This window comes from Scatophagus argus, chromosome 11, assembly GCF_020382885.2.
Source record: "Scatophagus argus isolate fScaArg1 chromosome 11, fScaArg1.pri, whole genome shotgun sequence".
Classification (NCBI taxonomy): domain Eukaryota; kingdom Metazoa; phylum Chordata; class Actinopteri; family Scatophagidae; genus Scatophagus; species Scatophagus argus.
This window is the reverse complement of record NC_058503.1, coordinates 23,075,822-23,099,928: the sequence shown is the minus strand read 5'-3', so window position 1 is coordinate 23,099,928 and position 24,107 is coordinate 23,075,822. Positions and strand designations below refer to the sequence as shown.

The 24,107-nt window shown below is 50.1% G+C and overlaps 4 protein-coding genes across 8 annotated transcripts; 3 read left to right on the top strand and 1 right to left on the bottom strand.

Moving 5' to 3' along the window:
• Nucleotides 1-545: 545 nt before the first annotated feature.
• On the bottom strand, nucleotides 546-3,366 carry si:dkey-251i10.3 (uncharacterized protein LOC553498 homolog). The gene is made up of 2 exons (XM_046404161.1): nucleotides 878-3,366; nucleotides 546-841 (listed from the first exon to the last, which is right to left on the bottom strand). Exon 1 carries the CDS (start codon nucleotides 3,275-3,277, stop codon nucleotides 947-949), a length of 2,331 nt encoding a protein of 776 aa, XP_046260117.1. The 5' UTR covers nucleotides 3,278-3,366; the 3' UTR covers nucleotides 546-841; nucleotides 878-946.
• Nucleotides 3,367-3,943: 577 nt separating this feature from the next.
• Nucleotides 3,944-10,379, top strand: ccdc93 (coiled-coil domain containing 93). Of its 4 annotated transcripts, none has more exons than XM_046404163.1 (24): nucleotides 3,944-4,103; nucleotides 4,388-4,501; nucleotides 4,647-4,741; nucleotides 4,865-4,976; nucleotides 5,144-5,242; nucleotides 5,620-5,676; nucleotides 5,814-5,914; nucleotides 6,233-6,250; nucleotides 6,485-6,521; nucleotides 6,604-6,702; nucleotides 6,775-6,825; nucleotides 6,909-6,995; nucleotides 7,272-7,385; nucleotides 7,552-7,614; nucleotides 7,723-7,796; nucleotides 8,065-8,146; nucleotides 8,516-8,590; nucleotides 8,676-8,747; nucleotides 9,247-9,355; nucleotides 9,443-9,525; nucleotides 9,622-9,659; nucleotides 9,739-9,823; nucleotides 9,931-10,044; nucleotides 10,302-10,379. In XM_046404163.1, the coding sequence occupies exons 1-24, from the start codon at nucleotides 3,975-3,977 to the stop codon at nucleotides 10,356-10,358; spliced, it is 1,965 nt and encodes a 654-aa protein (XP_046260119.1). In that variant the 5' UTR covers nucleotides 3,944-3,974; the 3' UTR covers nucleotides 10,359-10,379. The 4 variants fall into 4 exon arrangements, with proteins under 4 accessions (XP_046260119.1, XP_046260118.1, XP_046260122.1 ...); XM_046404162.1 differs by having other exon boundaries at nucleotides 7,269-7,385; XM_046404166.1 differs by lacking the exon at nucleotides 6,233-6,250.
• Nucleotides 10,380-10,527: 148 nt separating this feature from the next.
• fgf9 (fibroblast growth factor 9) lies at nucleotides 10,528-13,788 on the top strand. Of its 2 annotated transcripts, none has more exons than XM_046404168.1 (4): nucleotides 10,528-12,003; nucleotides 12,398-12,526; nucleotides 12,677-12,780; nucleotides 12,875-13,788. In XM_046404168.1, exons 1-4 carry the CDS (start codon nucleotides 11,838-11,840, stop codon nucleotides 13,055-13,057), a joined length of 582 nt encoding a protein of 193 aa, XP_046260124.1. In that variant the 5' UTR covers nucleotides 10,528-11,837; the 3' UTR covers nucleotides 13,058-13,788. The 2 variants fall into 2 exon arrangements, with proteins under 2 accessions (XP_046260124.1, XP_046260123.1); XM_046404167.1 differs by having other exon boundaries at nucleotides 12,395-12,526.
• A 602-nt stretch (nucleotides 13,789-14,390) lies between these two features.
• Nucleotides 14,391-24,042, top strand: tmprss3a (transmembrane serine protease 3a). Its single transcript, XM_046403706.1, has 13 exons — nucleotides 14,391-14,415; nucleotides 14,550-14,581; nucleotides 15,102-15,339; nucleotides 16,106-16,219; nucleotides 17,700-17,816; nucleotides 18,028-18,151; nucleotides 18,319-18,438; nucleotides 19,829-20,005; nucleotides 20,528-20,697; nucleotides 21,333-21,428; nucleotides 21,500-21,642; nucleotides 21,817-21,972; nucleotides 23,934-24,042. The coding sequence occupies exons 1-13, from the start codon at nucleotides 14,391-14,393 to the stop codon at nucleotides 23,976-23,978; spliced, it is 1,557 nt and encodes a 518-aa protein (XP_046259662.1). The 3' UTR covers nucleotides 23,979-24,042.
• The last annotated feature ends 65 nt before the right edge of the window (nucleotides 24,043-24,107 follow it).

The following is a 24,107-nucleotide window of genomic DNA, read 5'->3' as shown; positions in this document are numbered from 1 at the left end:
AGGGAGGAAGGAAGGGAGGGAGGAAGCGAGGAAGGGAGGGAGGGAGGGAGGGAGGAAGGAAGAGAGGAAGGGAAGGAGGAAGCGAGGAAGGAAGGGAGGGAGGGAGGAAGAGAGGAAGAGAGGAAGGAAGGGAGGGAGAGAGGAAGAGAGGAAGGGAGGAAGGAAGAAGTCGAGCACAGGCGAGGCTGTCGGACGGCGTGCGGCTCGTACCGTCAGCCGGTGCGACTGAGGCCCTTCATCAACATGACCGAAACGTGTTCATCTGATTTAAAACTCAACGTTTTCATTTTCACTTCTGCGTCCGTGCTGCTAACAAGAAGACGACGTCCCAGCTGGACACGCGACACTCGGCACACGTCAGAAACCATTTTGTGCCAAACCTTCATTTTGTTATGACGTTTCATTGTAACTCAGCTCACTGCGTTTGGTTTCTTTCATAAGGAGATCTCAGATAAATGTTGTAATAAAGTCATTTTTCCATTTTCTGCTGAGCTACAGCATCTCAGAGCACAACCCTGAAGTAATTTACGTCTTCACAGGCAAACTGGACTTTTTAACTTTATTTGACACATTAGCTTACATGTGAAATGTGATCCTGACTGGTGGAGTCCACTTGGCCTAAAACAGTCAAGTACAAGTACCTCAAAACTGTACTTATTTCCTGTCCAGCAGTGACAGCAGCCGGCGGGATGTAAAATCTGTTAATTCAACTCACAAGCTTGTAACCGCAGGATTTATTTCACATTCTAAAGCTGACTTTCTATACTCGACTGGACAGATTTTAATATCAAATATAAGATATGAAAACCTACAGAAAAAATACCTGAATATTTGTCAGACAGTTAATTTCAGTTCTTCATGCTAAAACATTCTCACAACACTGAACTGATCATCGTACAAAAACACACTTTACTGCAGTACTTTTACTGTGACACGTCACTGACAGTTAATGTTTTCTTCTCCGTGAGTCCACACCTGCTGGACTCCCAGCAGGCACCTGCTGCTTCTTGTGCTTCAGCAGCTCCTCCCGAGCCATCGGCTCGATGATGGCGCCCAGCTGGGTCACCACCTTGGGCTTGGTGATCTTTTTAACGGTCCGCTCGGTGTTCCAGGTGCGGCCCACGGGAGCGCGGATGGTGCTCTCGAACTGCGCGTGGTTCTCGAAGGGGAAGGGCAGCGAGTTCACCTTGTGGAGGTTGACGGAGCTGTCCCTCGTCTCTGAGATGATCACGCTGGGCAGGTGTCGGTCCTTCCTGGGCGGGGGTGGCTCCGCCTTGACCCTGAACCTCCTGTGTTTCCTGCGGGACGGCTTGAGGCCAGTCCCTCCCCACTCACCCCATCCAGGAAGCGTCAGGTCCACCACTTTAGGCTTCCCTGCGTCCTCCTGCTTCCGCTTGTCCTTAAGGAAGTCTGAGACGACGTCGTCTCCCGCGAAGGCCTCTTTAATGAGCCCCCTCTGGTCCAGCTGGTCGTCCGAGTCCTCGGCGTCCTCGAGGGTTGGATTGAGTGGGACTTGGATGACTTTTGCCTCTTTGGTGAGAACCTCCTCCAACTCGATCCCTCTCTTCCTTTTTCTCTTTTTCCCTGCGTCCTGGCTTGCAGGCGCTGGCTGATCTGTGGCTGGGGGCTGAGCAGGTGCTTTATCAGGGGCTGACTCCTCCTGTCCGAGGAGCTCCACATCCTCCAGAGTCCTGATCCTCGTCAGCCCCTCCTCCAGCTGAGCCGGAGCGTCCGTGTGACTGGGGTCTGCTGTTGGATCAGCTTCCTCGGCCTCCCGGCAGCCGTTTGCTAATCCTCGGAAGAGGCTAGTGAACTCTGACAGCTCCTCTTCGTCTTGGTCTGAAGCGTCTGCTGCAGCGTCATCCTCCTCATCCTCACCCACAGTTGTTACGACAGGTGCTACGTCATCCTCCTGAGCCTGACGCAGCTTCCTCCTCCTATCGAACTCTCTGAGGAGCACTTCCTCCTCTGCTTCCTCCACCTCTTCCTCCTCTTCCTCAGCTGCATTTCCCTGCACTCCAGGCCCCTTTGCTGTAGGATCTGCAGTGTCACTTGTCTCTTTATCTGCTGGATCTTCAGAGAGCTTCCCTCTCATCCAGGGGTTTGAAGAATCCACCGCCTGTTCGGCGTCGTTTACAAAGTCAGGCAGCACCTCTGCACCGGCTGCTTCCTCCTCCTCCTCCTCCTCCTCTTTATTCAGCGAGGTCACCATCTTCTGGGTCAGCTCTTTGTTCACCTCCAGCTGCTGCTGCATGGCTTTGCGAGCGCCCTCGTCGTATTTGGCCATGATCGCCTTCGACTTGGCCCACTTGCCGCTGTTCTGATGCTTCAGCGACATCCTCTCCTGCATCCTGGCCAGCTCCATCTTATTCAGCTCCTCCAAGGCGGCGGCCGGGTCTGTCTTCACCATCTCGTCGAACTGCTTCAGGAACTCTTTACGCTTGGCCTTGTTGTGCACTTTGTGGTATTTCTTGCTCTTGATCTTCTTCTCTCTGCGGGCCTTGGCCTCGTAGTAGGACTGCAGAGCTCGGACTTTCTGCAGCTCTGCGCGCCGGATCTTCGCCTCCTCCAGGCTCATCGCCCTCATGGAGGCCTCCTCGACGGGGGTCAGGACGGGGTCATGGATGGGCTGCTTGTTGGCGGACAGGAGGGCGAAGATCTCCTCCTCGAGCGGGGTTCGTGCCTTCCAGCCGGTCACCACCTTCTCCATGGGTTTTGGTCCGGAGGGCTCCTGGTTGAGAGGGAAGACCAGCTGCTCGGCTCTCTGGTTCTGTTTGATGACACCTGTCCACTGGGTCACCTCTGTGGCCGCCTTCTGAAAGGCCACATCCCTGTGGATCCTCTCGCTCTCCTGCTTGCTCAGGGGACACTCTATGGTCTTTTTCTTCTGCTGCAGGCTCTTGAGCCGCATCGTGGCCTTGTTCGGGACGGCCGGGGTTTTCTCCATGGTCCCGATGAGGTCGGACAGGTCGACCTTGCCGCCCTCCCCCTCCGCGTTGACAGTGAACTCGGACATCTGGACGGCCGCCTCGGACCTCTCGCCCAGATTTTTCTTCCTCTTACCACCGAGAGAGCTGATGGCCTCCAGCAGCTTTTGGCGTTTTCGTTCATCTTCCTCCTCTTCCTCCTCACTGGTGATGTTTTCATCCGCATCGATAAAATCCTCATCGTCGTCATCGTACCGCACATCCGGCCTCAGCGCCGCGCTCTCTCCGGTCTCCTCGGACCGCTTCTTTGCGCCCTTTTTACTCGCTTTTTTCTTAGTGCCTTTAGCCATGCTGGAGTAAACACCACCGGAGTAGAGTGGACTGTACACACGTGTGCCGTAAACAGAGCCGTTGTCGTAAAACAGCCGCCGTAATGTGAGCAACACTGTCGCAAAATGGCTTCTTCTTCTTCTTCTTCGTCTTCTTCTTCCCCGTCTTTACTGAAAGAATTCAAATAACAAAGAACAATACAACAACTAGAGAATATGTATGTATATATAACAACAACTGCAGAGGTAAACGGGAAAATCGTCAATAAAAAGAAGTGGGTAAAAAAATAACAAAAATAAATAATTTTCGTATTTGTGCTAAACAAGCTTGGAACACAATATAGTGCTTAGATTTTAATCCAACACTGGAATGTACATAAAAACTAATCAGTGTTACTAAAAATGTGTAGTCTGAGGAGAATAAGAAACAGATTTGGTGCCAAATAGGTTTGAAATGGATAATTTTGTTAACTTTAATTTTGTTTTCTACCTTTTAAAATGTTAAAAAATGATTAAAATGGGAAATGTGGAATAGTGTGTTTCAGTGATGATATTTGTGCATGAATGTATTTCTTTATTTTGAGAAAAACATGATGATTTGTGTCTTTGTTGCCTCTTCTGGCCCGTTTTGCAGTTGATTTGTAATCTCGCCGCGCCCCCTGCTGGCTGAAATAGGAATATTATTGTTATTGTATAACAACAAACACGGGCCTGTCACATGTTACGGTCATGTGACCTATCGTCTACACTTCCGGTTATCATGGCGGCGGCTGCGTCAGTCTTCCACAGAGTGAGAACTGGCTCGAAATTAGGAGCCCAGTATGACCAGGAAGGCAACCTGATTCAGGTAAGGAGCAGCTTAATCACACGTGTAACACCACGACCGCGCTTTCGCTGCAGAAACCTTCATGTAACGTCACATTGTGTGTTAACAGCTAACATGCTAGTTAGCTAACGGGGAACTGAGGCTTCAGTGTTTAAACGCCTCAGTGTACGTTAAAGAAGAAGTTTGCAGAGAATAATTATGGAGGCTCACGATAGACCCTGTCCTGTATCGTGGGCCGTCTGAGAGGACTGGGTTTCTATGCTGGTAGATGATGATGATGAGGAGGATGAGTGTTTGTCTCCCAGGTGGAAACCCGAGAGGATGAAGAGCAGAACGTCAAGCTGGCGGAGATCCTGGAGCTCCTGCTGGCTGCTGGATACTTCAGAGCACGAATTAAAGGACTGTCACCGTTCGATAAGGTACCCAGCAGACCTGCTGCCGGTCCCGTCGTGACCCCTGCTGGAAGGTGGCCTCAGCAGGCAGTCTTACTCGTTCAGTTGACAGTGACACAAGTTTTATCACGGCAGTAAAGCTTCGTCCTCACTGTGCCTGTTTGGTCCTCAGGTGGTCGGCGGTATGACCTGGTGCATCACCACGTGTAACTTTGACGTCGACGTGGATCTTCTTTTCCAGGAAAACTCCACCATCGGCCAGAAAATGTAAGCGTTACACTCAGCAGATGAACGCAGTGAGGTGAAGTCCTTATCCTCAGTCCAAATTCAAGCGTGGCTGCATCCAATCAGAACACGGCGTTTCGGTCGGCGCTTTCTGTCTCTTTGCAGAGCTCTGACGGAGAAAATCGTGTCTGTGCTTCCGAAGATGAAGTGTCCTCATCGACTGGAGCCACATCAAATCCAAGGGCTGGATTTTATCCACATTTTCCCAGTGATACAGGTGAGAGAGCCCAGAGACGCGTCCCGCCGTCCCGCTCAGCGTCAAATCTGTCCGTCTGACAGTGAACTCGTCACTGTCAGCTCGTTGATGATGGTCCAGACCTGGGCTCCAGTGGCTGTAGACGTGAATCCTGAATGTGATCGGCTGCATGTTGTGTCTCCTGCCAGTGGCTGGTGAAGAGAGCCATAGAGACCAGGGAGGAGATGGGAGACTATGTGAGAGCCTACTCCATCTCTCAGTTCCACAAGACCCACAGCCTCCCAGAGGTAAGAGCCGGTCACACTGAGTGGAAGCCGAACAGCTTTATGGTTAATAAACTCACTTTTGGAGGGGGCCTCAAGTGGCCACACAAGGAACTGCAGTTTTTATTACTTGAGCATTTTAATTTTCCTCGTACTTCACGTTTCATATTATGTCCTCTCCTCCTCGTGGAAGGAGAAGAGGACGTATTTTCCATATCAGAAAATAAAACGAGCAGAAAAGCACAGACGAGCCTGTCTGACGTACGAGAGACAGAAATAAGCTGCAGCGCTCTGCAGGTTGTAGCTTTACTTCCCACCTTGGTTGGTGGTTGAAGACGATCTGGTGTTCGGCTGAGTCTTCCTCTAAGTGTTGACCTGTGCTGTGAAACCCTGTGGTCCAGGATGAAGAGTTTCTGCAGAGGAAAGAGCAGGCTGTGAGTGCAGTCCTGGACGTGTTGGTGAGTGACGCTCATCACACTAATTATTCACAAAGTAAAAATGTGCAACGTATGAAGACAGAAACGAGCCCTTTTACAACTGATAGGATACTTTATGTTAAACTAAACACGAGGACCTGAGCACTGGTGTTTTCCAGGAAGTGTACAAGCCCCAGAGGAAGTACAGGAGGCAGAAGGATGCGGGGGAGCTGCTGGACGAGGAGTCCAGAGTTCACTCCACTCTGCTGGAATACGGCAGGTAAGGTTTCCCCTCAGCTCAATTCGTCTGTAGCACATCCCTGTCGGCCATTCGCTTCTCCTCTTTGACCACAAGCGGCGGAACATTTTGAGACGTGGTCTCAGCACGCTGCCAGCCAGAGGTCGACCCACATGTTCAAAGACCAATAGAGTACCAGTTTCTTGGAGCAGGAAGTGGCCGATCAGTCAGCCGACATCCCCCCCCCCCCCTTGTTGTTTAGCAGATGACTTCCTGTCTTTCCTCCACACACCTCATGTGAAGTGTCCTACCTGTCTGACATGTTGTTTTTCCATCCATCCATCTCCACCTGTGTACTAGAGTGTCAGAGTTCCTCCTGTAAGTACCGTATGAACGTGTGAGACGTGCTGTGTGGTTCTCCGGGTTGCTCAGAATGTTCACGTGTTTTAGGCATGTTGGATGCAAACTGTGCTGCTGCTTCCAGCTGAGGGGCTGGACTGCTGCCCCTCGTGTGCTCGTGTGGTCATGTGGCATGGCGTTGCTGCTGTGGGCAAAACCAAATGCTGACTTTCCTCCCACGTGAAGTTTTTCTCGCTTGTTGTTTTTCTGTAGGCGATACGGATTCAGCAAACAGTCCAAACAAGACAAGGTAGGCCTCACAGTGAGAAGGTTCTTCACGTCTGCTCCAGCATTTCCCGTTCCTGCGTCTTCATCCTGTCTTCCTCCTCCAGGTGGATGACAGGAAGGCTTCGCTGGCCGGCGGCGCCCAGGCGCTGCCCCCTGGGATGGCGGAGGTGTCGGAGGAAGACGACCTGCAGGCGGCGGAGGAGGTGAGCGCTCGTCCCCGTGAAGCACTGAGAACTCACTGCTGTAAGATGTGACGAGTTTGTTTTTCCCCTCAGATGAGAATCAAAACCCTGATGACCAGCATGGCCGCCATGGCTAACGAAGAGGTAGGCGACAGCTTCTGTCCCCCACACACAGATGATGACTCGTCCTCGTGTCCAGGTTCTGACCGCAGCTTGTGTCTGTGCAGGGGAAGCTGACGGCGAGTGCGGTGGGTCAGATCGTGGGACTGCAGTCTGAGGAGATCAAACAGATCGCCTCCGAGTACGCCGAGAAGGTGAGCGGCACACGTGATTCACAAAATGCTTCCACCTGCGTTTGTTCAAGGTGCAGCCCATAATTGATAGTTTTCACTGATCTCAGTGCACTGGAGAAATCAGTCTAGGAGCTTCCAGTTTGGTGAAAGCTAGCATGCAGAGGTAGCAGCTCATGAATGGATGTGAAGGTGTCACGTGCTGGTTACTGCTTCTGAGGTGTTCACAGAGCACAGCACGCCCACTGAAGCGTCCTGTCGCACGTCCGTGTCGTGACTCGCTGTTTGTCCCCGCAGCAGTCCGAGCTGTCGGCGGAGGAGCGTTCAGAGCGCTACGGCCCCCTGCAGCAGCACCGCAGGGCGGTGGCTTCGCTCAACAAGCAGATCCAGAACAAGACTAAAGAACTGGAGGAGGTCAGCGGTCCACTCACACACACACCCACATGTGGACTCAGACAGACTCCGGACTGTCTGAGTCCACGTGAGCCTGGAGGGACACGGAAATGGACCCGTTAAAGCAGACTGTTCAGAGAGGCTCTCATGACTGACAGTAACGAGTGTGTAAACATTCTGTCGACAGCTAAAAGCCAAGCATGCCGAGGTGAAGAAAGGCTGCGACGAGGTCAAGAGAAGCCTGACGGAGGTGAGACGCCGCGATAAACGTGGCAAGAAGGGAAGCGTGACGTGACTTCAGCTTCAGCAGACATTTGTAAGATGGAGCGACTCATGAGGCGTTCGTGTGTCTTCGCAGGCCACCGAGCGCTCAGAGAAACTGGACAAGGAGCTGAAGTCTGTGGAGGAGCTGGAGGAGCAGGCCGACAGCAGGTGAGCGTCGTGGGCTTGTTTGAGAGCCTGGAATAAGACCTCAGGTGTACGTCCTCACACACACACTCATCCAGTGAGAGCAGCCGGAGGGAAAAGCAGAAAGTATTTCCTCCATAAAACACGATCCAGCTTCAGCTAAATCAGACACCGTTTCTGTTAAACTCGTTGCTGTTTCATGTAGAGGCCGAACTGTCGGCCAATCACACGATGGACGCTCAGAGCAGCGTGGACGCTGTGTCCTCTGACTGTTTGTTGTTCTGTTGAGCAGCGTGTTGGACAAGCTGAGGGCTCTGGTGACCATGAGCGAGAACCTGAAGCAGCAGGAGCAGGAGTTCCGCACACACTGCCGAGTGAGTGTGTCGACGCGCACGCACGTGCACACGCATGCACGCACACATTCGACATCCTGCTGACGCTGTTTTTTCATTTTGATATTTTAACAATAACCAAGATTACCTGATTATAACTTGTCTTTTGTTTTTTAGCCGTTTCATTCAAGATGAAATCAGTAAATACATTTATGTGCCTCACGGGACTCACAGTGCCAGGAAATAAATGTGGCATCGTGACATAAAAGTCCTGTGAAATGATTAAATGTATGCATTTATTTGTTTTGTTTATTTCATAGCCATATTTGTTTATTTCATTTTGAATGAAGCTGCTCTCCCCAGCAGCCTTACATTGTGAGTTTGTCTCTGACGTGTGGACGTTGTGTCCAGGAGGAGATGGTCCGTCTGCAGCAGAACATCGAGGAGCTGAAGGCGGCGACGGGGCAGGACACGGAGGAGCAGAAGGTACGTCTCCGCTTCTGTTCGTGTCCCGCGTGAACCGGAACCCCTCGGGACGACACGGCAGTCTGAAGTGTTTGTGTTTTCCCAGGAGAGGAACCAGCTGATAGACAAACAGTACGACACGGACAGAGAGAAGCTGCAGAAGATCCGCCTGCTCATGGTAACCACACGGCAACGCCAGATTAGATTCAGCTGCACTGAGGTCACAGATTACAGACTGCAGATAAGAACGACACAAACTGCCAGTATGTTGCTACCACACGCCACTGTACTGCTGCATGAGTGTGAGTTGAAACACTTTGGGACAAAGCTGCTGTCCTGTCTGAGGGACATCGAAACGGACACCAAAATGTGGACGTTATTTCATTGTTTGATCAGTCAGTCAGATGTTTTGTTGGGGAGGTAACGTGTTTTGACTCCACTCATGAGAGCTGCAGTCCCGATTCTCAACACAAAGGGTTAATTACATCCACTACAATCTGGACTATGAAAAACACCACAGTTCACAGTGAAGTTACATATGAAAATGTTTCTGCCATGAGCAAACTGGCCAGTGAGCTCCGATTAAAACATCAAACTGGTACACGTTCTCTCACTTGTCGGGGACTGTTTTCTGTGGCGGACCGATCCACACTCGGTGCTCTCTTCACTGCGCTCAGGCCCGGAGGAACCGCGAGATCGCCATCCTGCAGAGGAAGATCGACGAGGTGCCGAGCCGGGCCGAGCTGACCCAGTATCAGAAGAGGTTCATCGAGCTCTACAGCCAAGGTGGGTGCGAGCGGACTCGGAGAGGACGACACCAAACGTCCCAAAAGCTGAAGCGAAGACTTTAAACCCGTTCTTGTGTCTTTTCAGTGTCTGCAACACACAAAGAGACCAAGCAGTTCTTCACTCTGTACAACACGTTAGACGACAAGAAGGTTTACCTGGAGAAGGAGGTGAGACGGTCAGCTGACGTCCGGGAGGACTTTGTCTCAGTCTGTGGGACAAATAAATGTTGTTAATGAGGCCAAAATGTTTTTGTGTGTCTGTAGGTGAATCTGCTGAACTCCATCCACGACAACTTCCAACAGTAAGTCCAAACACACTCGTCTGTGTTGCGTTTGTGGGAACAAAAGCAGAGACTGAGAGTGTGGCGTTCTGTCATGCAGGGCCATGTCGTCTTCAGCAGCCAAGGATCAGTTCCTCAGGCAGATGGAGCAAATCGTGGAGGGCATTAAACAGAGTCGCATCAAGGTACGGCCGCCTTCACCGTGTTACCACTCGACTCGAGTGGCTGAATGAAAGAAACCTGAGCGTGTGTGTGTGTGTGTGTGTGTGTGTGTGTGTGTGTGGTCCTCTAGATGGAGAAGAAGAAGCAGGAGAACAAAATGAGAAGAGATCAGCTGAATGACGAGTACCTGGAGCTGCTCGACAAGCAGAGGCTTTACTTCAAAACAGTGAAGGACTTTAAAGAGGTGAGGAGCTCAGTGTGGAGGCTCGGAAGTCAAAATAGTCCTCACTAAGTATGTAATGTGATGGAGACGCATCAAACGTGTCCACAGTGACGCTGATCAGGTCAGTCGTCACTGCTGCAGACTCGTGGAAGCGCGAGTTTCACAGCTGCAGCGTTCAGCAGTGACGTGAAGCTGTAACAGCAAAGCATCGCTGATTAAAGCTCACGTGTGATGATGATGATGGCGAAGATGGTGAAGATGAAATGTTTTCGTTACAGGAGTGTCGGAAGAACGAGATGCTGCTGTCCAAGCTGAGGGCCAAAGGAGCGTCGTAGTGAGCTGATCCCAGACGGACGGTCAACGTGAACGCAGCACTTTTCTGAATGTTCCACGTGTTGTTTCTTCTTCATGGCTGTTTAACGTTGTAAACACACTTATGACATGTTAACTGGGACATTTCCAGTGTTCACGCGTGCCAAATGCAGCCGACTGAAACACGGTTGGCGTGCAGGAGCCTGTCAGCACAAAACTACAAATCCTGACTGTGTTCAAACAGGTTGCTGTCATGTCTAATCGAATCACAACTCGACTAACCCGAACTCCACACCTTTAAAACTGCAGCAGGTGGACAGAACATGTTGTGCGACAGGATGTTTGTCAACTGAAGTCCTTTAAACGTGCACACAGCGTGCACATGTACATGTACAAGCAGTGTTCAATGAGTCAAAGAATAAATGTCTGTGCTGTAACTGGTGTCAGATAGGAAGTGTTGTGTCAGACACTGTGTGCTGATTGAAGATGCTGTGCTATCAGAGGAGTGATGTCAGAAGGAAACATCCTGTGACTCGGCACGGGCCGCGGGACGAACAGCGACACGAAAACATCAGGGCGACAGCGGGAACGTCCAGTGACGGTGAAGGAAAGATTTCACTCATTTTCAGACTGACTCAGACTGACACCAACAAGGCGACAGGAAATCGTCCCCGCTGCACGTCCAACACAGCACACACCCACATGCTGTCGCTCAAACTTTACTGCTCTTTAAAACCTGGTGGCATCGCTGCATTACAGAAGAAAGAAGCCAACTGGTTACCTCACACTTGGCACACTCAGACTGTGATCCAGACCTGATCCACATGAGCACAGCAGAAGCAGCTGGTCTGACATCTGAACAAAACCAGAAGAGTAGGCGCAATGTTCAGGTGTCCACATACATTTGTCCGTGTGGCATATTTGTGGAAAAAACAGACATGATGTTACCTTCAACACGACGTGTGTCACTCTGCTAACAGAGTCCACATTCAACTTCAGGGTGAAGATCGAGTTAGGGTCGAGTCTCCAGGAAATGAAATCTGTGCTGTCCCCACAAGTGAAGAAAACACAACTGTGTGTGTGTGTGTGTGTGTGTGTGTGTGCTCCCACTATCAGCTCAGCTGCTCTCCAATCTCAGTGAGTGTGATACCGAACAGACAGTGTGCATGTCTCTCGCCCGTCAGGGGCCCGATTGGGCGACGTGACAACACGTTGACGTGTGCACTAAAACGCCGTCAGGGCTTTCCTGCATGAACCTTCCTGCGTATTTAAGAGGCCGAGCTGCGAAGCGGCTCAGCAGCAGCGGGTGAAGCAGCAGCACGTGTCGAGGCTGCTGATAGGAGCTCGGTATCTCACCGTGTCGCTCAGCGCCAGGAGAGGAGATAAAAGCAGGAAGTGTGTCGACGGGATGAGGCCAGAAGGGACGAAGGCCTGAGCTGCAGCTGCAGGACAGACTCACTCACTGGACCGGACGCTGTGGACATGACTGAAGGACATGTCCGATGTGTTTCAGGATGAACGTGTCCTTGCTGCTGCTCGTCTTCAGTATGTGCGATCGAGCGGTGGGAGCGGAGAGACAGGAAACCGCGGCTTCACCCGAGGACCAGAGCGCTCGCCTCCGAGGCCTCTGGAAGCTGCACCTGAGGGACTCCCTGCTGAAGGGCAAAGGTGAGCCACTTCACAACAGGTGTGGTGTGTTTCAAGCTGCCAAAACGTGCTGATCCTGTGTCACCAAGACCTGACTGATCCGGTGGTCATCAGAACGAGTTTATTGTGTTACTTTGGCTCTGATGCAGCCTCCTCTCTTCATGCGAAGTTGCTGCCAGGTAACGAGGGATCGACCAATAACTGATATTTGGGTTGATGAGCATTGGTGGTAAAAATGAAAATCTTTAGAACAACCGCTGATGGAATGTAACTAAGTACTGTATAAAGTACAGTTTTGATTTACTTGTACTTCACGTGAGCATTCCCATTTTTTGATACTTCACACTTCACACTCTTCCTGGATGAAAGTGTCATCAACCAATCAAAAATGGCCAATCATCTCTTCATTAAGCAGGTTCTAGTCCTCATCCAGTCAGAGAAGGGCTCAAACAGCAGCTGCTCTACTGCCGCATTGGGATTGGCTACCATCTCCAGATTCAAGGCAACGGCTCCGTGGGAGGCGCCCACAAACCCACAGAGAACTGTGAGTTCAGGCCAGGAGTACCAGCGTCTGTTATCTTGGTGGAACGTGTGAACCGTTCTGCACACACACATTGGTTTATTCTTCTTTTATGTGAACATCTTTTTTTCATCCGTATGTTTTGCTCATTCTGCATTTCTTTGTCTCCTCCAGGCTGGCTGAAGCTGTTCGCTATGAACCATGGAGTGGTGGGCATCAGAGGAGTCAAGAGTGGCTTGTACCTCTGTATGAGTGGAGACGGACTGGCGTACGGGGCGGTACGTGGCTCGGTTTCTCACACCTGAGAGTCATTTGTGATCAACCCAGCAGGTCCAAAAACTGACTCTGATGAGATTAAATGTCTTCTTCCAGGAGCAGTTCTCTGACGACTGCCTGCTGAAGGAGAACCTGGAGGAGAACCACTACACCACCTACTCCTCTCTGGCTCACCCAGGCTTCTACCTGGCTCTTTCCCACAAGGGAGAGCTCAAGAGGGGCAACAGCGTGAACCGCCACCAGTCCTGCACCCACTTCCTGCCCCGGAGGACGCTGTGATCGGGGGCTGCTGCTACAAGCCAGCTGTTCCAGTGATGTGAGGAAGGAAACGGAAACTGGACAACAGCAACTGGGCCCCAACAAACCACTGAAACCAGTCCCACGTGAGGGAGACTAAATGTGAGGGATTATGTGGAGCTTTACTGACTGAACTGAGCACAAAGGCTGCGTCACTCAGCAGCTGGTAGAGACCAAAACGGAGCTCGAACGAGCACTGACGTTACGATGTCTGCTCAACGTGAGCTCCTGGGTGGCGTATGAGCAGCACCACACTTTGAAGGACACCTCATCTGTCATCTCATGCATTTTAAGCTTCTCACTGTTTTTTCATAAAGTTTAGACATGCAGGAAAGTCAGGTGTCTTTCATCACATGACCTCGCAAAGCAGTTCAAATAAGTTTAAAAATATTATGCGAGTTATCTTGTAGACGTCAGTTAAAACAGATTATGGTTTACTGTTGGTTTCACATGGGACTGGGGTGCTGGACTCCGGGGTGCTGGACTCCTGGGTGCTGGACTCCTGGGTGCTGGACTCCGGGGTGCTGGACTCCGGGGTGCTGGACTCCGGGGTGCTGGTCCTGTGTGTCTGTAAAAATCTGCTCCAAATTACTGTTCACTCTGTTCTTTATCAGTACTGATGAATTATTGAGTGACTGCTCACGTTTATAAAAATGTTCAGTAAAATAAGTTCATAGTTATTTAAACTGTAGCTTATGAGTCTGTTTGTTTTGTTTGTGTGGTTTTATTTACTTCTGCTTCAGAGTGCCTGACTAAATAAAATACGTCTTTTCTTTAGAACCACACTGTGCCGTTGGGTCTTTACGATCTTTCCACACATTCTGCTTCTAAAACAAAAAGAGATGAATTGAGTGGAGGATAAATAAAGTCATCTCTTCTGTCTCATGTCACCGCGTTGCAGACAGCACTGACTCACTACGTGAGACAAAGTCGTTCTGGACTGTCCACACAACACACCTCACTGAGCTGCTCCAGAAGTCGTCCCAGCTGGACGGTGAAGCCAGTGGACGGCGTCCAGCAGTGACCAGCAGCCTCCCTCCTCCTCCTCCACGCTGCCTCTGTGGACGCTGTGGGGACACACGAGTATGTAACCTGACCCACAGAGTGGGAGGTGCAGGGTCACCTGATCCCCACTCCAAGTGGCAGCACTCACCTGCTCAGGTGTCTCTTTGCACCAAAGTGTCGGCACGGCAGGAGGGCAGCCATTAAGGCAGAGAGACGGAGGGAGAAAAGGGAGTGAAAAGAGCATAAAGACAGGGAGAGTCGGGGGGACACGGTCTTAGACGAAGCGCAGCACAGCGTGGACGATGGCACAATGACGAAAAGCTTCGTGGAGATCAGTACGTTGGACTCATTCAGCCTTTTTCTTGAGGGTTTTTCTCTTTTCTTCATCATTTCTGCTTCCCACTTCCATCTTGTCTGTCTGTCCTCCATTTCCTCACGTCCCACTGTTTCTCTTGTCCATTTGTTGCAGATCCGGCTGCTCACACAGCAACTCCCCCAACAGTAAGTGGACAAATGTCTTCAGTGACATTAGTGCTGGAACAGTTAGGTGAAAGTTCTTTCTAATGATCTTTCAGTCGCTAACTAAGATGAGCTTAATTGCCTCGTTAACTAGCTGTGTTCACTGGGAGGCCTCGCGGTGCGATCTAAGGTCGCGGCCCAGGCTTAATCACTCCATCACAGGGCTAAGTGAGCTAACTGTAGCTGTAGTTACAGCCAGAGAATCCACAGCACACAGCTCAGTGAGCAGCAGTATGTGGTTACTCTGGTGATATGAAGCCTGCTGTATTTTGGAAGTACCTTCAAATTCTGTCCATACTGTGTGTGCACAAGTCGCTGTGATACTGCCAGATACTGCTGGTTTACTGCAGTTCAGGGGATTTGGACATCAGAGCTGTGACTGCACTCAGATCAGAAATCCTGGATAAATTCGTCACAATTGAGTGCTCAGTCCTGGCGACTTGTTAAATAAATCAGGAGCTGTTGAGTCATATGGATCATCTCCCTGTTGTCCCCTGTGCAGGACTTTAACGCAGAGGCACCCGAGCAACCGGACCCCTCCAAGATAGAGGTGGTATCGGTGACGGAGGAAGACCTCCCCACCGTCGAGACCCCCAACACACTGAACGTCAGCCCCCTGGGCAGCCTCGCTGCTGTCCCCCGATCAGAAAACGATTCTGCCAAACCTGAAGAGCCCAAACCTCCAGCTGCACCTCCCAGCCCCACCATGCCAATCACCAAGGTGCAGCCGTTCATTCACGGTGAGACCCCGGGATGCGCCGGGTGAAACAATGGAACACGGGTAGAGTTCCAGTGGGATCTGCTTGAAACGTGAGACGGCTGACACAAGAGTGTTAGGAGGATAATAGTGCTACATATGTCCCACATTAACGTTGATGTTCCCGTGTTTGGCTCTTTGTTCCTGCGACATCCTTACTTTCCCATGAGGCAGGCTGGTTCCTTACCTTAAAGGAACCGATCACCCAAAAATGAAAATTCAGTCATCATCTGCGCTCCCCCCAAACTGATGGAAAGACTGCAGCTTCTTCAGCTGTTTATCACATGACGCTCCAGAGACGTTTTGTGGACTAAGAACCTGATTTTCCACCAGCTTGGGGTTGAAGAGATAAAAATGGAATTTTTACTTTTGGGTGAACTGTTTCTTTAACCAGAAAATCTGTGGGAGTTTTAGCTGCTGAAAGCCTCTCTGGTTAATGCTGAGGAGGACTGCAGTTAGCTTATCTGTGCATGGAGGGAAAAGCGGAAAATATGGTGGGAAATAAACTGCAGACTAATTAAAAAGGGTTTTTAAAAACTGTCCTTCCCAAAAGACAAGAAATAAGACAAACGTAAAGATAGAAGAAACTCTGAAGGTTCTGACTAATGACAGGAGCCTTTTGTTGTGATGTCACTGTTTGTTTCATGGCTCAAATGCAGCTTCACGAGCTTCATGCTGAACAACAACGTTAATTTAATGTTTGAACTGCTGGCAGCTCATCTTGTTTCATGAACTTTTCGTGTCCACAGAGGACGACCTGGACAAAAGCTGGAAGAACAGACTGTGGGCCCACCGCCTGGAGCTGCTCATCGCCTCGTGCCTCGTCGTGGTGGTCACGCTCGCTCTCGGCATCGGCCTCGGAGGTAAGAAGCTCAGCGCTGTGTCAGCTTTGTCCATCTGGCCACAATGGAGCCACTGTAGCATGGACTGCCTCTGCCGCATCAATATTTGATGGGGTCCTTAGCTGTTACACAATTCAGCTCCCACCCACACGGTGCACACAGGATGCACGAGGTCGCTGACTCTTCCACCGGCAGCTTTTATTTGGCTTGAGGTTGGCGTGAGGGAAGTCATCATGTTGGATGCTTGGCATCAAATGCTTTTCAGTCCCAAACGTCTGATGTCTCTGGCCCACGGACGGCAGCAGATCTTATGGACCTCTGCAGTAGCCGTCTTTACTTCTGATGAGTCAGAACATTAACGCTACGCTTTAAAAGGCTGGCAGTAAACACTGAAGGCGTAAACTGTGCTTAGAAAGAAGGAAAAACAGGATTCACACGTTTGAAAATAAGATTTGAACGTGTGAAATAACTGATTTAAGTCTTAACATCATCCATCCATCCATTTTCTATACCGCTTATCCGTCAGGGTCGCGGGGGAGCTGGAGCCTATCCCAGCTGACTACGGGCGAGAGGCGGGGTTCACCCTGGACTGGTCGCCAGTCAATCGCAGGGCCAACACACAAAGACAGACAACCACACACTCTCACACTCACACCTAGGGGTCAATGTAGAGCAGCCAGTTAACCTAATGTGCATGTTTTTGGTATTGTGGGAGGAAGCCGGAGAACCCGGAGAAAACCCACGCAGGCACAGGGAGAACATGCAAACTCCACATAGAAGGGCCCAGACCGGGATTCGAACCTGGAACCCTCTTGCTATGAGGCGACAGTGCTAACCACTGCACCACCGTGCCGCCCGTCTTAACATCATCTGCAGTGTTTTCTCTGTTGCAAATCCGTCATCAAAATCTCCAACACCTTCAAAAATCAACTTGTTTTTTCCCACAGATTAAGGGGAAACCATCTGAAACTTAAACATAAGGCAGCATCCAGAGACCTGATTTTTCCTGGTGTCCCAGTAACCCAGCAGCTTGGACAGCTGTGTTAGCAGTTAGCCTGCAGGTCCTGTGAACCAGGTGGACCAGGTGGACCAGGTGGTCCGTAGCTACACGTGTACATGTGGAAAAAGCTGCATTAACAAAATAATGTTAAAATGATTATGTGTACACTGCAAAAACCAGACTGCACCCCTGAAGGGGCAGAGCTCACCCAGACAGTGCGGGGAAGTAACTGGTGTCAAATGGAGCTGGGTCACCGTCAACACGGCTGGAGGATCAGATTATCATCCGGACAAACACTGAGCCCAAATCACACGGCTGAGCTGCTGAACAACACCTGCAGACAAAGCAGAAGCTGTGAATGTAGAAGCACAGATTAGAATACGGGCAGGCGGTGGAGCCAGTGGAGCCAGTGAGCGTTCGAGTGCGTGCAGCGGTCGCACGGGGTCGAGATTACTGAACGCACACGACGCTGCAGGTTCATGTTGTTGTGTGTCTCTGCAGTCGGTCTGAGCTGCGTGGGGAAGTTTCGCTGCGGCTCGTCGTCCAAATGCATCAGCACGTCGGCTCAGTGCGACGGAGAGGTGGACTGTGACAACGGAGAGGACGAGCTCGGCTGTGGTGAGACGCACATACGATCCAGTTTACAGGCCGACACGTCAGCACACAAAACGTGATACAATGAGATAAAAAAGGCTGATGATGAGTCAGGATTGTTCTGTGCTGTACATCTCCGATCAGATAAACCTTCTGATCATTTATGTGGAATTTCTTCTTCTTTGTTTTGCTTTTCTATCACCTGCATTTACATAACTGTGCTGTCCTCTGTCAGTGCGTCTCAGTGGGTGGAGCTCCGTCCTGCAGGTGCAGAGGGGAGGAGTTTGGAGGACAGTCTGTTCAGAGGGGTGGAACAACTGGTTGGGGGTCTCTGCATGCAAGCAGCTGGGATACTCCAGGTTTTCGTCCAGCTTGTTGTCCCGTTCTGGACTCTCCTGTTTGGCTTCATGTGCACGTTACGCTCACATGTGGCCGTATGAAAATCAGAATGAAGCTGCTGCCGTCCATTAACATGTGGAACGGTCTCATCTCGGCCCCATTGTCAGCTCTTCGTTCTGTCCGTCAGGTACGTGGAGTCGTTCTTCATCTCGCTGACCGCCATCGAGCAGGACCTTCAGTTCAACCTGGTGTCCATCAATCTGAGCCAATCACAGATCATTAAGCTCCAGAACGCCACAACTTTCAGGTAGGAAGCACTCGGACCAAACGGCTTCCAGGGCCGATCCCGATCGTTACTGATATTACAATAACTGACAGGCGGAACAGATGTGAAGAATAAACTGAGAGTCTGACTAAAGTACAATTTACTCAAGTACTGTACCTAAGTATTATTTTGAGGCACTTGAGTATTTCGATTTATTTGATAACTTTAGTCACTTTGCAGGTTCAGATTATTTTGTTGTGTAAGTGATTCATACTTAAAGCTTTTGGATTTGGTCCAGCAGATCACCAGAAACACAAAGTCTGAGTTGTTGCGGTTGTTTCTTCATCCAGACTGCTGTCAGCTAAATATTCAGCTGAGACTTTGGAAATAAGTTCCTGCTCATCTCAGTAAACTCTAAACTACGTAAAGTCAAAGCAGACGTCTCCCCGAGCGACACTTGTGCTTCCGATTAAACAAGAAGGGTTTTAGTCTTCAATAAGAAGGTCTTTCTCTGTAGGGATCTTTTCTGTAACGTTGTGGGACACTCAGAGCAACAACCTCCATCTGCGAGAGGCCAAAACAAGCATTTTTAGTGCATGGAACTTAACAACTGATGGTCGGAGTCGCCCCAAAGGCTTACTTGGCAGCCACTGTGGCAGCTGAGGTGTATTAATCATGTAACCTTACCCACACAGCGGGAGGAGTATTAATCATTTACACAGCAAAATGTGGACATGTAGAGACCAGGTTTAAAAAGTACTGTTCACGAGTACATGTACTTCAGTACTTCAGGGACCGTTTTAACCCCCTTCAGCTGAACTTGTGTTTGCTGATGTGTGAAGTCACTGACATGTTAACATGCTGAGCGTCTCTGTGATCTGACGTCCACTTCCTGTCGCCACAGTAAGACTGAGTGCAGCTCAGGGAAGGTGACCACTCTGAAGTGTCTCGGTGAGCGAACACGTGATGGTGACGAGTTCACATGGAGTCGAGAGGAGCATGTGTGCATACGTTCTCGCATGGCGTGCAAATGTGTGTGTGCTGTTACTTTTGTCAGCTAAGTAGACAAGTAGTCTGTATTGACAGAAGACGGTTTGATGACTCACATGACGTGTGTGTGTGTGTGTGTGTGTCTGCATGCACTGAGGTTCAACCTACAGCATGGATTTCTGTAGGCTGATGCTGATATTTTTGGCCCAATTTGGCCCAATATTTACAAGCTTTAAAGGGGCAATTCACCAGTTTCTTGGGGGTGCGAGCTTCGTCACATCTGAGAAACTGACCCTGATGGTCCCACAGCACCAAGACGACGAGATATTAAATCACTACAGATCACCCGTTAGATGAACCCTTTTCATGGGGACAATCTGATATTTTCAGGCTTTTCTCACACTGAACGTGTCCCGCACCACGACCTCTGACCCTCCACACATGTGTCCTCAGAGTGCGGCTCCAGGCCTCGGTACAGCACGCGTATCGTCGGGGGGAACATCTCCAAGCCGGCTCAGTTCCCCTGGCAGGTCAGCCTCCACTTCCGCAGTGAACACCTGTGTGGAGGCTCCATCGTAACGTCCCGCTGGATCCTCACTGCTGCACACTGTGTGTACGGGTGAGTGGCACCTTGCAGCCCAAGTATCAGGTGGAGGCTTCACTGCAGTGAGGCAAAACATGGAGTCTGATTTTCAAGGTGAACGGTCCATTACTAAAGGATCTGAGTACTCCATCGTGTCCCCTCATTTCTTTGTTGCTCTCATGTGAAGCACCTTGACCGACTGCAGCCGAGCGCTAACTCGCTCTGTGCTGTTGGCGCACACCACACCTCACTGCAGGATGAAGCAGCACTTCCTGTCAGCCGGGCTGGCCCTGAGCAGTGTTAAATGACTCGGCTGTTGTTGAGGAAGGTGTCAGATGAAGACACCTTTGTCGGCGCCACATTCGGCGAACACAGCAGAGAGCACAAACACTCGCCCGTGTGTGGTTAAAGTTGTACGAGCTGGAATCAGATGACTCCCCGCTGACCTGGCAGGATGACGGGCTCCTACGCCGACATGTGACGTGTGTTTAAATGTTTAGGAGGGAAGTGCAGAGAAAAAGAAACTAAATGTTGTTTTCCACCGCTGTCTGTGGTCAGCTTTGCAGACCCCTCCATGTGGGCGGTCCACGTGGGGCTGACGGAGCAGCCGGTCCACGCGGCTCAGTCTCTGGCTGTGGAGCAGATCATATACCATTCCCGCTACAGGCCCAAAGGACTGGACTACGACATCGCACTGATGAAGCTGGCGACCTCGCTCGTCTTCAACGGTAACGGTGTCCTTTTCCCCAAGAGCGTGCCGATCATACGGCCCGCTCAGGCAACCATCACAACAATGATGTCTGGAGTGAACAAAGGCTTGAATTAAGAGCCTTCATCCCCCAAACACACAAAAGACCTCGTTTTAGTTGTGCTGTAAAGCTGAAAACAGGTTGTGACTTCTTTAACGATCAAACATAATACAAGGCTGTTGGCTGCCAAACAAATCACACACTTACCAAGAGTCACTGCTACTTAATCAAACTGCCTCCATGACCAGCAGCTTCATCAGACTTAAGGAGAAGGGAATCAGGGAGAAGGGAAAGCAGAAGGCAGTAGCAGTCCGAGTCTCACAGTAACAATCTCTGCCTGTGAGTGGCTAAAAAAGCACTTTTGACTTTGACTAAAACTAAAATGAAGGTGGATCTCAGCTTTTCACTATCTAACAGCTCTGTCTGCTGTCGGAGTCTCACTCATTCGTCCTGAGCTTCTTCGCTTTAGTACAAATGAGTCCAAACTGCAGAAGAGACCAACTGAAAACAGAATTACTTTAGCTGCACGGGTGTTGACAGGAAACACAGGCTCAGTTGTGTACAGGGTGTCTGATACTCTGGGAGTTGTAGTTCATTAAGATCCTCCTCTGTAGGCTTCGTGGAACCCATCTGCCTGCCCAACCACGGGGAGGAGTTCGAGGAGGGCACCATGTGCTGGATCTCTGGGTGGGGAGCGACTGAGGACGAAGGTGAGTCTGAGCTCTTGTGACGCAGACACGTGACGCTTGGTGTGATGTAATGACTTCACACACGCCTCCAGGAGAGACCAGCGTGGTCCTGCGCTCGGCCATGGTGCCGCTCCTCTCCACAAAGACATGCAACCAGCCGGAGGTCTACCAGGGCCTCATCTCCTCCTGGATGATCTGTGCAGGATACCTGGAAGGAGGAACCGACTCCTGTCAGGTACACCAGGTTTTCTTAAAGGGTCGCCGTGACTCCAGAGCAGCTGACCTAACAGACATTTAGTCTGAACTAAGAACATTAAACATTCAGCTAAACGTGGTCAGAAATACTTCAGATTTTCAGGCTGTTGTCTCAAAGAAAGTCGTGACTGTTTCACCTGTCCTGTGTCCTCAGGGGGACAGTGGTGGTCCTCTGGCCTGTGAGGACTCTCTGTCTGTGTGGAAGCTGGTCGGAGCCACCAGCTGGGGAATCGGCTGCGCCATGAGGAACAAACCGGGCGTTTACACTCGCATTACACAGTCGCTCAGCTGGATCCGCCAACAGATGGAGGTCAGTGTGTGACTCCGCCTCCCCAAACATACGGCGTGCAGACGATTCACCATGTGGTCGGCACGTCTCTGCAGGACACACACCGCTCAGTTTGGGATTTTAAAGAATACTAAATATATTTAAAGGAACCTCGTGGTTTCATGATGGACTACAACGTAAACAGGACGGTGTTTTCTGTTCGTTACGCAGAGCAGGTGAATGACGTTGATCTTAAAGGCAAACACAATCGACTTTTCAGGCGATATTTTTGTCCTCCATTACTGGTTTCAGACTTCACAAAACTGGCAGACTGACAAACAGATCCATGCAACAAGAACAAACCAACAGAGTGACGTAGCCAGCCAGACGCCAAAGGCTACACTGACTGGACCAATCACTTCACACGACATGTTGTGAATATAAAGTTACAGCCTGTGGCAAACAAGCACCTTCTCTAAAACAAATACTGTGATTTAATAGTGAAAATGGAGAAAGTGACGAGATCAAATTTTAAAGGGGGGAATTTGAAGGAAAGCAGCCGTTGGTGACCTCGGCGTGCGTGACGCGGGCCGACAGCTGGTTCTCCTGCGTCGTGGAGTCCGACGACAGCAGCTGGCAGGGAAGCAGGAGCTGGCCTGATTTCAGCTGCCTCTACATGCTCAAAGCTTTGAAATGCGACACGTGTCACAGAGCTCCTTTTACCTCTTGGATTGTGTGATACGAGAACGTACACCGTTTCTGTTCGCTCTGCTCTCACAGACCACATGGAGACAAACTTCCAGAACTGAATCGACCGCAAGAGTCCGAACAAACACGCATGAAAGGAATTTCTCTTGGGAATTCATTCACTGATGGAAAATTGCAATCATTCCCCCATTTAATTCACCCTCTTAAACCCTGAAAAGTCCCCTTGTGTTCACACAGAAATCAAAGTCTTCTGAACTATGACTGTTGATTGTCCATTCTGTACAGCCAAACGCAGGGTTTTACTTTTCATTTTATCTGGGACCTTATTTTCACACAAACATGTGGTTAATGATGTGAAACAAACAATGTTTTGGTCCTGTTTGAATTGTGCCATGAATTACACATAAGATGTCTGTCATTTTGAAAGATATTTTTTTCCAGCTCAAGAAAGTTAGTTTGTCATAAAACTGTTAGAGTGAAAGAACTAGAAAGACCACACACCCAACAGTCGCACATGTGGCGTCGTCTCGTTTGACACACACTCGTAAAGTCGGTCCTGAATGGCAGCCAGCTCGCACAACAGAGTAACCCTCTTTTCACGTAGCTGCAGCTGTCAGCATGGAAGGCTTGTGGTGATTTTCACCTTTTCTTTTTAAGGCTGAACACAAATGTGGGGACTTCACCGCTCCATCAGCGCCGACGGCTGTCCTCACCCGCTTTGCCTTCAGACCACAGACGGAGACGCCGTTCGGATGCAACCTAAAGACTTCGCTGACTGAATTACAAACAATTCATACAATACAGTCGTTATGTTGTAGTTTCTCCAACTGTGGACTAAAACGACAAAAAGAACTTGGGAACGTGTAAAACACACCTTATTAAAATGTTACTTGTATCTCATAGGCCAGAACTAATGTCAAGAAATTCATTTTGTTATCGCAGTGTTCAGGCGGGTCAGCAGCTTCCACAGCTGTGCAGTCTGATGCCCTCTCAGACTTGACGTGATGACAGTGAACGCATCATGGTCCAGAGGGTGGACATTTGTATTCAGCCTGATGGGTTTTCTGGGCCCATCTTATGTTGTCAGAGATGAGAAGTACACAGAACTAAATGGCTCTTCACTATTTTTAAAACAACTCAAATGAGATCAAAAATGATTTCTCACCTGGTATTAACTACCAATCATTTTATTTTCACAAACTCTGCATATCTGGGGGTTTAAGTAACTTTTAAGCTTAAAACCTGAGTTTAAACAAAGACATCCCTCCATGTTTCCATTCTGTGTCTTCTTTCAGAGAGAAGAGGCTCAAAACTCTCCAGCTGTGAGCTCAGACAACTGAACCGTCGAGTTACTTCTCTGCTCGGAGGCTTCAACACGCGACAAACACCAATCAAAACTCAGACTGACCGAGCCTTCCATCTGCACACTTCCTGTTCGGGGCAAAGCTGGTGGAGCTGAGAGAAGAGAC